The 13,119-nt window shown below is 40.1% G+C and overlaps 1 protein-coding gene across 1 annotated transcript; it reads right to left on the bottom strand.

The window, feature by feature from the left end:
* Positions 1-1,430: 1,430 nt before the first annotated feature.
* On the bottom strand, positions 1,431-10,422 carry KCNV1 (potassium voltage-gated channel modifier subfamily V member 1). Its single transcript, XM_012443309.2, has 3 exons — positions 9,962-10,422; positions 8,245-8,774; positions 1,431-4,571 (listed from the first exon to the last, which is right to left on the bottom strand). Exons 1-3 carry the CDS (start codon positions 10,420-10,422, stop codon positions 4,060-4,062), a joined length of 1,503 nt encoding a protein of 500 aa, XP_012298732.1. The 3' UTR covers positions 1,431-4,059.
* Between the last annotated feature and the right edge of the window lie 2,697 nt (positions 10,423-13,119).

Consider the following 13,119-nt stretch of genomic DNA (forward strand, 5'->3'; position numbering starts at 1 on the left):
CAATTTCTTGTATGTTATATAAATAATATATACATAAAATAAAATATGAATATGTCACTCTTAATGGAGATACCTCAATAATTTCTTAAAATAGCTTTTTTAGATACTCAAGCATTGCCTATGTGCATTTAAATGTTTGAAAGGAGTGTTTTCTAACAGGCAAAGATTTCATGATGAAGACACAAAGGCTGTTGCAACAAAAGTGAAAACTGACAAATGGGACCTAATTAAACTATAGAGCTTCTTCAGAGCAAAGGAACCTATTAACAGAGTGAACAGACAATCTACAGAATGGGGGAAATTATTTGCAAACTATATTTACAGAGGTCTAATATTCCAGCATCTATAAGGAACTTTAGTTTATAAGAAAAAACAAATTATCCCCATTAAAAAATGGGCAAATGATATGAACACTTTTCAAAAGAAGACATACATGTGGCCAAAAATCATATGAGAAGAGCCTCAATATCACTGATCATTAGAGAAATGCAAATCAAAACCACAATGAGATACCGTCTCACACTAGGCAGAATGGCTATTATTAAAAAGTTTAAAAAAAAAAGCAGATGCTGGCAAAGTTGTGGAGAAATTGGAACGCTTTTACACTGTTGCTGGGAGTGTAAATTAGTTCAACCACTGTGAGAAACAGTGTGGCAATTCCCCAAAGACGTAAAAACAGAAATACCATTGGATCCAGCAGCTCCATTAATGGGTATATACCCAAGGAATATAAATTGTTTTATTATAAAGACACAGGCACATGTGTGTTCATTGCAGCACTATTCACAATAGCAAAGACATGGACTAAACCTAAATGCATATCAATTGTAGACTGGATAAAGGTAATGTATGTAGGCACCATGAAGTACTATGCAGCCATATGAAAGAATGAGATCGTGTCATTTGCAGGAACGTGGATGGGCCTGGAGGCTATTATCCTTAGCAAACCAATGCAGGAACAGAAAACCAAATACTACATGTTCTCACTTATAAGTGAGAGCTGAATGCTGAGAACACATGAACACATAGAAGGGAGCAAAACACACTGGGGCCTATCAGAGAGTGCTGGGTGGGAGGAAGGAGAGAATCAAGAAAAATAACTAATGAGTGCTAGGTTTAATCCCTGGGTGATGAAATAATCTGTACCAAAAAACTTTCATGACACAAGTTTACCTATATAACAAACCGGCACATGTACCCCTGAACTTAAAAGTTAAATTAACAAAGAAAGTTGTGTTCTCTAAATACCTTAGAGAAAGACAATAATTCAATTATTTTATATTTAAAAAAATTAAATATTGTTTTATAACAATAATTCTTAGATGTTTAAAAAGTGTTCAATGTTTTAAAATAATGGGATATAAAATTAGCAGAGTTCCTACCTTGACTTTTTTACTTAAATGAATTAGATTTGCTTATATATACATTCATTGAATAAATAAACTGATATTTTATTTAACAGCAAAATTAAGTAAGCAATAGTATTTTAAAATTCCTTTTGAAATACCTACATGTTGACAACATTTATATAGCTAACAACACATTTGTATAGAAGATGTTTAGGATCCTCCATGATAAAAACATATGTACATATGTATACAAGTAGTTTTTAATTTTTTTATTTTCCAAGTATTGTTTACTCTAAAGATAATATTTTTTTCTATCTAATAATGACTATAAGGTGTCACCACAGCCTTTTCTTAAAAGCACCATTCCACCTCTGAGAATAAGCTGTTATTTTACTTAAGGCATATTGAACTTCTCCATGCACAAGAAGTTGGCCTGCCTGCCTAAAAAATAAGTTTTTATGCAGAACTTGTATGGGAAGAATGAAATCTGCAATTTGACTTTTAGGAGTGTCATTTTCAGGGTCAGGCAGATTGGTGTTCAGCCCTGGCTCTGCCATCTATAGCCTGTGTGAATTTAGGCAAGTTTATACCTTTTAATGTTTCAGGTTTGCTATCTTTCTCTTACATACCCTTGAATAGAATATTAAGTACAAGAGAACAGAACCTAGTCTTGTTTAAAGACTCCCTAGTCCCCAGCACACCAAAAGATCCTTAATAAATATTTGTGGAGTTAATAAACATATAAAATATGTATTTTGAAGAGTATAAGAATAGTAATTATATAATAGGGATGGCTTAGAGGATAAAATAACACAATATGATGAATACAGAGCATAGTCCTAGATCAGAGTAACTATTCTTATTAGGGAAAGTTCTAGAAAAGCTGGAGTAAGTTTACCTTCTATGTCTAACCTCTACTTGCCCTTCAGATTGTAGAAGGGATTTATACTATGACTAGTGGCCCTGTGCCACACTCTAGCACCCATGTATGTATGTAAGAAGGAAAATATTTATCTTATTAATATTCATATCTCCTAAATCTTTCATAATATTTAGGAGAAGTGGAAACAAGTTAAATGAATTAAAGTACTTTAGCACACAATCTAAAACTCATGCCATCAGTGAAAATGTTTTCAGAGCTTAAGCATGCATACCAGAAAACAGGAGGTAGTACATGCGATATTTCATGGATTTTAAGGTGCTTATTTTAAATTTTTACATATCTGAAATCCGGATGCATCTTATAGTTAATGGCATCTTACAATTGACTAATATCTTTCTTTCTTGGTAGTGCATAGCATAATAGGATGTCTTAGAGTTGATGAAATATGTTATATATGAAAGCAGTCTTTCTCAATGTTTATTTCTTATCACCATTCACCCCTGACAAAGAGCTTTCTAGGCTTTTTCCCCCTAATTTCTCGCCTCCATGAAATGTTAATACTACAGATATACTCTGTATGCATATCTGTGTTTTGTATATGAAATAAGTTTTTTTTCCCCATGGGCCAATTTTCTTCCCCGTGGGGGCTCTATTATATTGGAGACATAGATATTAAGGTGATTGATTCCTTGTTGTTCTTAGGTTTTAGAATCTCATTTACTAAGATAATGGGAATCATGAGCTAATTCTTAGCTTTAGCAGTTTTGGCTTTAATTATATAACAGAATGTCTCGGAATCATATTATTATCATAAATGTCAAAATGCTGTCGAAATGCCTGCAAAGTTTGAACATTTGCTATTTACCCCAACAACCAGAAAGCTATCCATAATATTTTTTTAATAAATAAAAGGTCTTCAAGTTTATCCAGTGATGTCATTCAACATATATTTCTCATTTTATGAAATAAGATTATTTAATAATTTCAATGTATAAATTTAGGATGTTCACTACCTCACTTTTACATATTCATTACTTTAAAACCATAACGTGAATGATACATCCTTAAAAGACCATCTGATTTTCATGAAGTACTAAGAAATATGCTGTTTTGTGCTCAATATATTATACTCAGTTGGGAGAATGAAGATGTGTAATTGTTCAAGTCTTTGTGTAGACTCATGTACTGCAATCTAAGGAGTTTTGGGATTCCCACCTCTTATAGTAATAATGGGATATAGAGATCAGTTCATTTGTGACTGGTGGTTTGCATGAAAAAGAAAATAGGGATACAATCTCTGCCCATCAGAAAAGAGTTTTCTCTTGCAAAGTAATTATTATATTCAATAGCTTTAACTGATAGAGAAAGGAGTGATTTATGTACTTGGATAATATCTTTAAATAGCAAAATTGTTCAGTATTTTCTTAAATATTCACTTATCTTTCTCTGGGCTATGCAGTTCAACTTTCACTTTTAAAAAATTAATGGTGCAAAAAACTTCTAAAATTAGTGATACATAAAATCTAACTTTTTTGTATATATTGCAATAATATTATTTTATATTTGACAATTCAAACATGTTTATATTGGCCCAGTTGTATTTGGTTATGTTAATTGGCTATTTTGGACACTCAGATGTGTCAGAACACTATGCAGTTGTTATAGGTGATGTGAAATATTCTAGCAGATGAAGCAATGTATCAGCAAAAATTAATTAAGATGAGCAGTGCTCCGAAGTGACTCATCATCAGAATACAGAAATCTACATCACTGCTTTATCAATGTAGTTAATTGTACATAGCTTTTGTAAATAAGTTGAAAATTAATTCAAAACCAGAAATCATCTCCCCCGCTGCTCCTGGTACTTGCTCTTTCTCTGCCTTTCAATCGAAGCATCTCCATGATACTCCGGGCATAGACATCTCTCAAGTTAACACTGATATATGAGTCAGTGGCTATATTCTTGGTAAGCTTCTTTAGGGCTTCACGCTGTCTAACAGCTGCTTCCTTGAGTTTCAAGGTGAAGTAGCAAGCAGAGAAGCGATCATTAATAATAGCAATAGGCAAGGCCAAGACAAGAATTCCCGATAAGATACACATGAAGGCGACGATTTTGCCTGTAGTGGTGTCTGGTCTAATGTCCCCGTATCCCACAGTGGTCATAGAGGTGGTGGCCCACCACCATGCACAAGGGACACTTGTGAAGGTTGTGTCAGGAATGCTTTGCTCAGCAAAGTATTCTACAGTTGAAAAGATAGAGATTCCCACAGATAGAAATAGGAGCAGTAGGCCGACTTCTTCATAACACTGGGTAATTGTCATCCCAAGGGAGCGTAATCCTGCAATAGAACAAATGCTGTCAGTCACTGGCATCTCTTTTCTTTTTCTTCCTTCACTCCCTTCTCTCCCTCCTTTCTCTCCACAAACTGCACTGAACACTTAATAAGTCCCCAGCCCCGGGCAATGTTCTGGGGGTACGAAGCTAGTTAAATCATAATCCTTGTGCTCAGGAAGCTCAGAGTCTAGTTGATGGAGCCAGGTTGAGATGGCTGGAGAGAAATATAATTAGATTTGTTAATTTGCCTATAGAATTATTGAACTTTTACTATTAAAAAGAAGGTGAGAGGTAAGGCTGAAGGCAGGCAGGGGGATTATGATAGGAGTTTTGTAAAGACTTTAGTTGGTACAGACTTTAGTCTGTACAATAAGGGGCCTTTGCAGTATTGCATGTGGAGGGCTCATTTGGTGACATCTGCATTTCAATGCATCATTGTAGCACTTGTTTTTAATGCCAATTTTATGTTGTCTTATGTTTTTATGTGTCCATTTTTCTCAGCTTCCTGGTAAAGTTTAACACAATCAGGAACCTGATTATTAGAAAGCCAGAAAAAGTAAAGGATGGACACCATAGCAACAAAATGAAGCAGCAGAAGCAAGTCAGGCATTGGTGATAAAATCTACATGAGAACATCACATGTATATTCCGGGGACATTCTTAGTGGTATGTCAGGAGGAGATCTGAACTCCCAAGACACCCACTGAAACCCTAGTCCTTAATACCAAAACTGTAGGAAATGATCTCCGTTGAGTACATAAAATTTCTGCTTTCCTATAATAACATAGACTTGAATACAGAATATTCCTCCATTGCAAAAAGGTATGGGAAATTGAACCACTAGAGAATTTACTCATTATGAAGCATTGGCTGCTTTTCCATTCCTAGATCTGAGGATTTATTAAAACCCAAGGAGACAGACCCACAATAGTCCAGTTCCATCTCTGAAGACACTAGGCCCTATGGGGGAGTAAGAAGAGCCCATTATGGAACCAGGCTTTGAATGAACAGTAAGATTTTCTCGCTAATACTAGAGAGATGGTTATTAAAGTTTGTTCACATTTTGAAATCATATCAACATGATGTCAAAATGATATCGCCTCAGAAATCCAAAACAATACATCTTAGAATCATTTTTTGTTTTTATTTGCTCACTAGATACTATTTCAAATGCATTAGCATACAAATCATACTCTCATTATTTTGAATTTTGCTTTTTAAATTTTGAGATATTCTTGAATTATTAACCAGCTATTTTTAAAGATCACTGAATATTTTGAAGTTTAACTTCAAAAGAATATCTTTCAGAATACCTTTATAATACTTTTACCTTTATAAAAAAAACTGGCCTTGACATGTCTACATGAAATTACATTTCTTAAATAAATTCACAACATATGAGGAGATGCATAGCATTTGTCTGGGAATACTGTTTTAATTTAAAGACAAAATGTTCAAAATAATTTTGTAGGCTGGGCGTGGTGGCTCATGCCTGCAATCCCAGCACTTTGGGAGGCCGAGGCTGGCGGATCACGAGGTCAAGAGATTGAGACCATCCTGGCCAACAAGTCAAAATCCCATCTCTGCCAAAAATACAAAAAATTAGCTGGGTGTGGTGGTGTGCACCTGTAGTCCCAGCTACTTGGGAGGCTGAGGCAGGAGAATGGTTTGAACCTGGGAGGCAGAGGTTGCAGTGAGCCAAGATCCTGCCACTGCACTCCAGCCTGGGCGACAGTGTGAGACTCCATCTCAAATAAATAAATAAATAAATAAAAATAAATAAATAAAACAAAATTTTATAAGGAAAGTAAAGCTGGCCAAATTTGTAGCATGTTATCTCTGTTAACTTAAAAGAAAGGATATGAGAGGGCCTTGGTAATTGTTATGCCATTATACAGATGAGGAAGCTGAGGCATGAAGAAGTAGCTTATCTAGTAGAAAGCTACAGAGCCAGGATTTAAATCTAGTTGTCTGGCCAAAAACATGTTATTCTATAACACTTCTTAATTTTTATTCATAATTAATACATGGGGAAATATGCCATCTATGTTTACATTTTAATAAGTGTAGTGTTGAGGCAAAATTGTCAAATATTGTAATTCACATATTTTTAATAATTAAGAGTTTACTAAAACTTTATACTTGTTTTAGAATGGAGAAAATCTTTGAAGAGGTGACATTGTGGAAATTATTTTCCTTTTCCTTTCTTTTGGAAAAAAATGTAGTATTTACTGGGAGTTTTTAAAGTGAGTCTTGTGAAGAGTTTATAAATACTTGAAGAAAGCATCCCATTATCTGTGTCAGAAAACAAAGAGTGTGGTACTTGTAAGAGTTGTTGGAAACCCCATTATCAAATTCCTGGAAGTGTGAGACTAGCTAGGAAAATACACTACCAAAATTTATTATGATAAGTTCTAATTACCAGAGAAAGGTTGGAAAAAAAAAAAAAACATATCAGAGGTTAATTTCACCCTGTATTTATAGGAAGAAACAGCTATCATCAACCTTTTTTAGGTGGTTGGTCAGGGCACATACCTATGGAAATAATCTAGGAATAGGAATCTCTAGCCAATTTGTTTGTACTAATATGTATTTTTATCAACATATATAAAATTAATACGGCACTCCAGTGTTTCTCAAAGTGTAATCCAAGAACCACCCACATCAAAGTCATTGGTGAACTTACTATTTAAAAAATGTATGCTACTAGATCCAACCTCAAGCTTTCTGGGGGTTGTAGCTAGAAGCTGTATTTCAACAAGCTTGTCTGGGGATTCTTATTTTCATTAAGATATGTCATAAGGAAACTCATAGGTGCTCCAGAACATCAGACAGCTGCAGGGCCAGCTCCTGATAACTACTACGGTTGGGGGTGCAAAAATCATCTTTAATCAGTTCCTATGATTTTTGCTGATATTAATTATAATTTTCATGTACCTTATGTGTTTGTATGTGTGTTGTATGGAGACTTTTCTAGGAAAATATTAATTAGATTTTCAAAGCCTCTATGGCACACACACACACCACACACACACACACACACACAAACTAGGGGATCTCTGTATTCCCCTCTCTCATGAATCTCAGGTTAGGGACAAGAATTTAATTAGTTTATTTGCTTTCTTCCAAAGCAAAATATTTCCATTGCTTCTTCAAAAATTTTGGGAAGGGCACCTGCACCTAATCATCTCTCTTTCTGTATGGCCAGAGAAGGCTCTGGAAGGCTGACTTTCCCTTCTGCCAAGGATCATATGTAGCAAGCACCTCTTGGACACAGAAGAGAAACTGGCTTATGTCCCTAAATGTCATATATAATTTATGTGAATCTTTTTATGTCATTTACACATTTTGTCTAGAACCCTGAAGAGGCAGCGTGCCTTTAATTTTTGGGCATCTTCTGGGCAATGGTTTCAGATAAACTGAGGTTAGTAAATGGTCAAATTGTGTCTCAACATTTCTCTTATGAAGAGGAGGTATGTGAGAGCTCACTTCTCTATACCTGTGAGAACAACTTCAAGGTTTTGCTTCCCAATATCTCCTTAGAGGTCATGATCAGGTAAAGTATGGGAGTTGGTAATTTTGACTATTAGTTCAGCGTTACTTTCCTTGTACTGCGGTCAAATAATAAATGCTTACATGCAATGGCAAATGAAAAGGCATCAGTGAAATCTGAATACCTGTGGAATGTCTGCCCAGCTTTAGCATGCGCAGAGCCCTGAGCAGCCTCAAAACCTGGACAATACGCCCCACGTTCTCCAGCTCCTGTGTTGTCTGGCTCCCACTCAGGCTCTCTACCAGAAGAGTGATGTAGAAGGGCAAGATGGCAAGGAGGTCTATGATGTTTGGCACCTTTCTCAGGAAGTGACATCTGTCCCGCACACACAGGAAGCGGAGGACAAACTCCCCAGTGAACCAGCTAATGCACACATACTCCAGGATTTCCAGCAGCTGCAGGTCCAGCCAGCTTAACTCAGCTGACATCAGGGCCATGTTAATGATGGACACCACCACGAAGATAATGGAGATGACCCCAAAGATGCGGGCAGCTGTGGAAGATCCAGGTTTCTCCAGGATATTCCAGAGCTTCTGGCGAACAGTGGGACAAGGTCCTTGGGAGAAGTCCTGTTCACTCTCATGTTGACTTTCCTGGTCTTCTGTGTCCTTCTTGAAGTCTAAAGTTTCACTCAGCTCTTTTCTTCTGAAGTATCTTTTAGAGAAGATAATTTGGTGATTAGTCTAACTTTATTAAAATACAGAAGTAGAAGATAATTAAACATGGCAGGGAGGTCAGCCTTTTTCGTTCAATAAAACGCAGAAAAATGTCTATTCATGTTTTACTTAGGTTGTCTCTTGCCCACAGAATTTCTTAGTTAGGATTATGATGATGTTTTTCCTTCTTTTTTTTTTTCTTTCTTTCTTTTTTCTTTTTTTTCTTTTTTTCTTTTTTTTTTTTTTTTGAGACAGACTCTGTTGCCTAGGCGGGAGTGCAGCGGAGCAATCTCAGCTCACTGCAACCTGCACTTCCTGGGTTCAAGTGACTCTCCTACCCCAGCTTCCTGAGTAGCTGGGATTACAGGTGTGCACCACCACTCCCAGTTAATTTTTGTACTTTTACTAGAGACAGGGTTTTGCCATGTTGCCCAGACTGGTCTCGAACTCTTGGCCTCAAGTGATCCACCTGCCTCGGCCTCCCAAACTGCTGGGATTATAGGCCTGAACCACCACACCTGGCCTGTATTATAATTTTTAAAAATGACACTTTCTTAGTAGAAGTTTATACACAGCAAAACTACTTTGGATTAATACATTTTATTACCCATTTTCTGGTAACAAGAACAGATGTTTACCAGGTGGAATTTTTTTTTGGGTGTAAAGAAAGGGTATTTATGAAGAAGAAATGGTTGTAATAGCAAAGTAAGAGCAAAGTCACCCTCCAAGTTCCACAATCCTTCAATCAAGGGACCAACCTTTTATCTTCTATATTTAAAACAATTCTCCATTCAAGGTTTTCAAAGTCAGTGATATAGGTTTGATAAATGATAATGCTGCATGCCAAATCTTTCATTCCTACGCATGCACCTTTTGGAGCATGGCTTTTCTGATTCATTTATTCAGTCACCAAATATTTATTGTGGGCCTAAAGTCCCTTGCCTTATACGTTAAATTAGCATACTCAAAAAAGGGAACAAAGAGATTCAAAAAGTTCTATTCAAAAGTTAGCGTTGACGCTTTTCTGTCCCCCACCCCACCCCACCTTCAGCCCAGAGGTGACCACACCTATTACTAGGCCTGGCTCCAGCGAAGCTGGTGTAAAGCCTCAAATCTACCTGTGCTTCCCTCTCTTTCTCCGCCGCGCCCGCCTCCCCGCCCAGCCACTGCGCGCCTCCGGGTTACCTGTCCCTGCAGCAGGAATCGATGCTGAGCTCATCGATGCCCCAGTACTGGATCTCCTGCAGAAAGGAGAGCGCGCACAGCTGCTCCATGACATGCAGGCGGCCCGTGCGGTAGTAGTGCAGGACGTAGCGGAACGCCTGCGAGCTGCGGTCGAAGAAGTACTCATTGTCCACTGGGTTGGCATCGTCGCAAAGCTCCAGAGGGCTGGGCACGGCTGCCAGGGTCCCGGGGCGGCGGTAGGAAGCCACTACCACGGCCAGCTTGCCAAGGCGCGTGTGCGGGAAACAGGACAGCGCCTGCTGCGAGAGCACGAAGCGGCTGCCGCCCACGTTGACCGTGAAGCAGTCCCCGAGCGCCAAGGGCTCCCCTTCACCCTCGCTGCAGAAGACACTAGAGTCCAGGGAGGTCAGGGAGCCGCTGTCCAGCGGCGAGTCCAGCAGCGCTCTGCCGCTGGAAGGCATCTCTATCCCAGTCGCCGCGGCCTGAGGGCGCCACAAAGTTGGGGACACACCGAAAGCGTTGGTCCCGCGAGGGCGGTGGCACGGCCCCCGGTGGCGGCCGGGATTCCCCGGGCTCCGGAAGGGGTTGCCTCTCCCTGGCGCACCCCTACTCTCTCCACCCGCTGTGCGCCTTCCTCCTCCTGCCGCTAGGGAGCTGCGAGTGCGCGGAAGCAGTGCACAAGTGGCAGAGAGAGGAGACAGACGGGGAGCAGAGCAAGGGTCGCGCTCAGAGCAAGGATCAGGTGAGGGCCGAGCACAACACAGCCCCTGTGCACACTGCCGGTCGCCGTGGCCCTTCCCAAACGTTGTCACCCCGCCTCCTAACTTCGCAATTGCGATTCCCTGACTGGGAGGTGTACAGATTGAATGACTCGCTACTTGGTGGGTGGAGGGGTTGGGGAAGGGAGGAAGGAGGGAGATGTGGGGTGGAGGAGGAGGAGGAAGAGGAGAGAAGATGACTCTTAGCTGAAAGCAAGCAAGCAAGAGGGATGGCGAGACTCACTACTGCCCGCAGGAGACCAAAACCAAAAGTTCAGAAAGCAGAGGAAGTGGTAACCGGGTCCCTTCCAACTTGAGAATTTATATTCCTCCCTCTTCTTTTACTGCTGCTTCATAGGCCTCCCCGGGGGTGTTCGCTGGGGGTGTGAGCACGTGGGGGAGGGTGCTCTGGGTGAAGGGGCCGCACCATTTTCTCCCAATTAACTCTCATTCTAGTCTGATGATCACCGACGCTCCATTTTCTTCTCCCGTCTCCCTTAAGTTTTGACCTCCTGGTTGAGAAACAAGGATAATTAATGATGACTTTTTATTGAAGCCCCAGTGGGTCACTAAGAACTAGGAGTGTCACGGTCAGCCCCCACCCTGTCGAGTGTTCACCCAGTGTTGAGGCACTTTGTTGAGGCACCCTTCCTTTTAGCCATTTCTGTCCCTACAAGTTTTCCGGAGAGCAGGTGTTCTCAGCACCGCAGAGCTCTCATTTTAGAAGGAAAGGCAAAAAGACAAGGAATAGAACAAGCGTGGGCTGGGGCAGGAATTTAAATAGTAACGACGGCCTCCCTCGTTAAAGGGAGAAGCCGAGGCCAGCGCCCAGGTGAGACTGGAAATGTACCCACTGGGCCCCTGGGAGCCGCACTGCTCCAGCCAACCTGTTGGACTCGGGTCGAGGAGGTGGGGGCGGGAGGGAAGAGCAAGTGACTCACCTGCAGCTCCCGGCACATCTGGTCTGCGCGCAGCGGCGCCGGCGCAGCAGGTGACGTACCCGTCCTTTGATCCTCTTGGTCTACACGTGAGGTCTCACTCAACTGGTCCAGAAGGGATACTGTGCTCCAGCTGAGCTCTACCCAGCACTTGCTGCCTCGCTTTGCCTCCAACTGCCTCTGGGCTCCTGGCCCCTGGGCTCAGGCTAAGCGTATCCGCCCCCGCCCCGCGCTAGCTCAGAGAACCACCAGCCCGGTGCTTCCAGCACCAGCAAAGGGGAGTGGCAGGATCGAAGGGAGGGAGGTGAGACAGCGAGGGTGGGGGCGGGGGGAGTGAGGTGCTCGGTGACACTGAATATAATATTCATCCTAAACACACTTGCAGAATTGCTGCATTTGAGTCCCGTTTCCCTGGATCTGTGTCTTTGCAAATGCTCCAGAACAAAATTTTCAACTGTGTGCTAAACTTGAGGTTAGGGCAGTTATATTAACTGCTTTGTTTGGCATGGTTCAAGGTTTTCTCATTTTCAGCAGGCATCTCAGAATCATGCATTTCTCAAGTCTTTGCCAGAGAGAGTGAACCACACTCGTCTTTGTTGATTTCTAGTAAGTATATATAGAATACATATTGGAAAGCATATATTATGGATACACTTACATATATAAGTATATATTAGAAAGCATATATATATATATACACACACACACATATATACACATATATTAGGAAGTATATGTAAAGACATAAGCAGGCAGGATAAGCTTTTTCATAGATTGAACAGAAGTGTGGCTGTTTAGTTCTAGCTTTGCCAACTGGCTATGGAACGTCTATCATTTACTTCAAAGGTCGCAGTGCCTTTCTCAGTGAAATTTCGAGTTTTAATAAAAACACCCAACATTTAATGGGTGCTTACTTTATGCTGGGAAATTTGAAGGCTCTGTACTCATGCAGTACCTTATTTAATCATAATGACAATACAATGAGGTAGCATATACCCATTTTACAGAAAGGAAAACTGAGGCACAGAGAAATTAATTGATTTATAAAGGGCCACACAGTTCAAATCAAACCCAGGACTACATGTCAGAGGCTGCCTTTTTAAACAAGATGCTAGAAACATATTATTTTTGTTGATAAATCAGTGTGATTGTTTTTATTTTCTTTGTTTGCAAGTTTCTAATGAAGGACAGGAGTTTAATGAGGTATTTTCATCACTCCTTCAACGAAAGTTTACTGAGCATTCACTATATACTGGTGCTATTCACGGTGCTTGAGATATAGCAATGAAGAACAGACAAGATCTCTGTCCTTGTGGTGCTTATAGTAACCCTCTGAGAATAAATGGACAACTTCAATAAATGTTTTTAAACTATAATATTTATAGGCATGCTTCTTTTGACAGACATCCATTTGGTTAACTTCTCTCCATAAAGAACTCTTCCATACAGTAAATACAGAGAT

Source organism: Aotus nancymaae, unplaced genomic scaffold (genome assembly GCF_030222135.1).
Source record: "Aotus nancymaae isolate 86718 unplaced genomic scaffold, 86718_ANA_hifiasm-v0.15.2.pri h1tg000036l, whole genome shotgun sequence".
NCBI lineage: Eukaryota > Metazoa > Chordata > Mammalia > Primates > Aotidae > Aotus > Aotus nancymaae.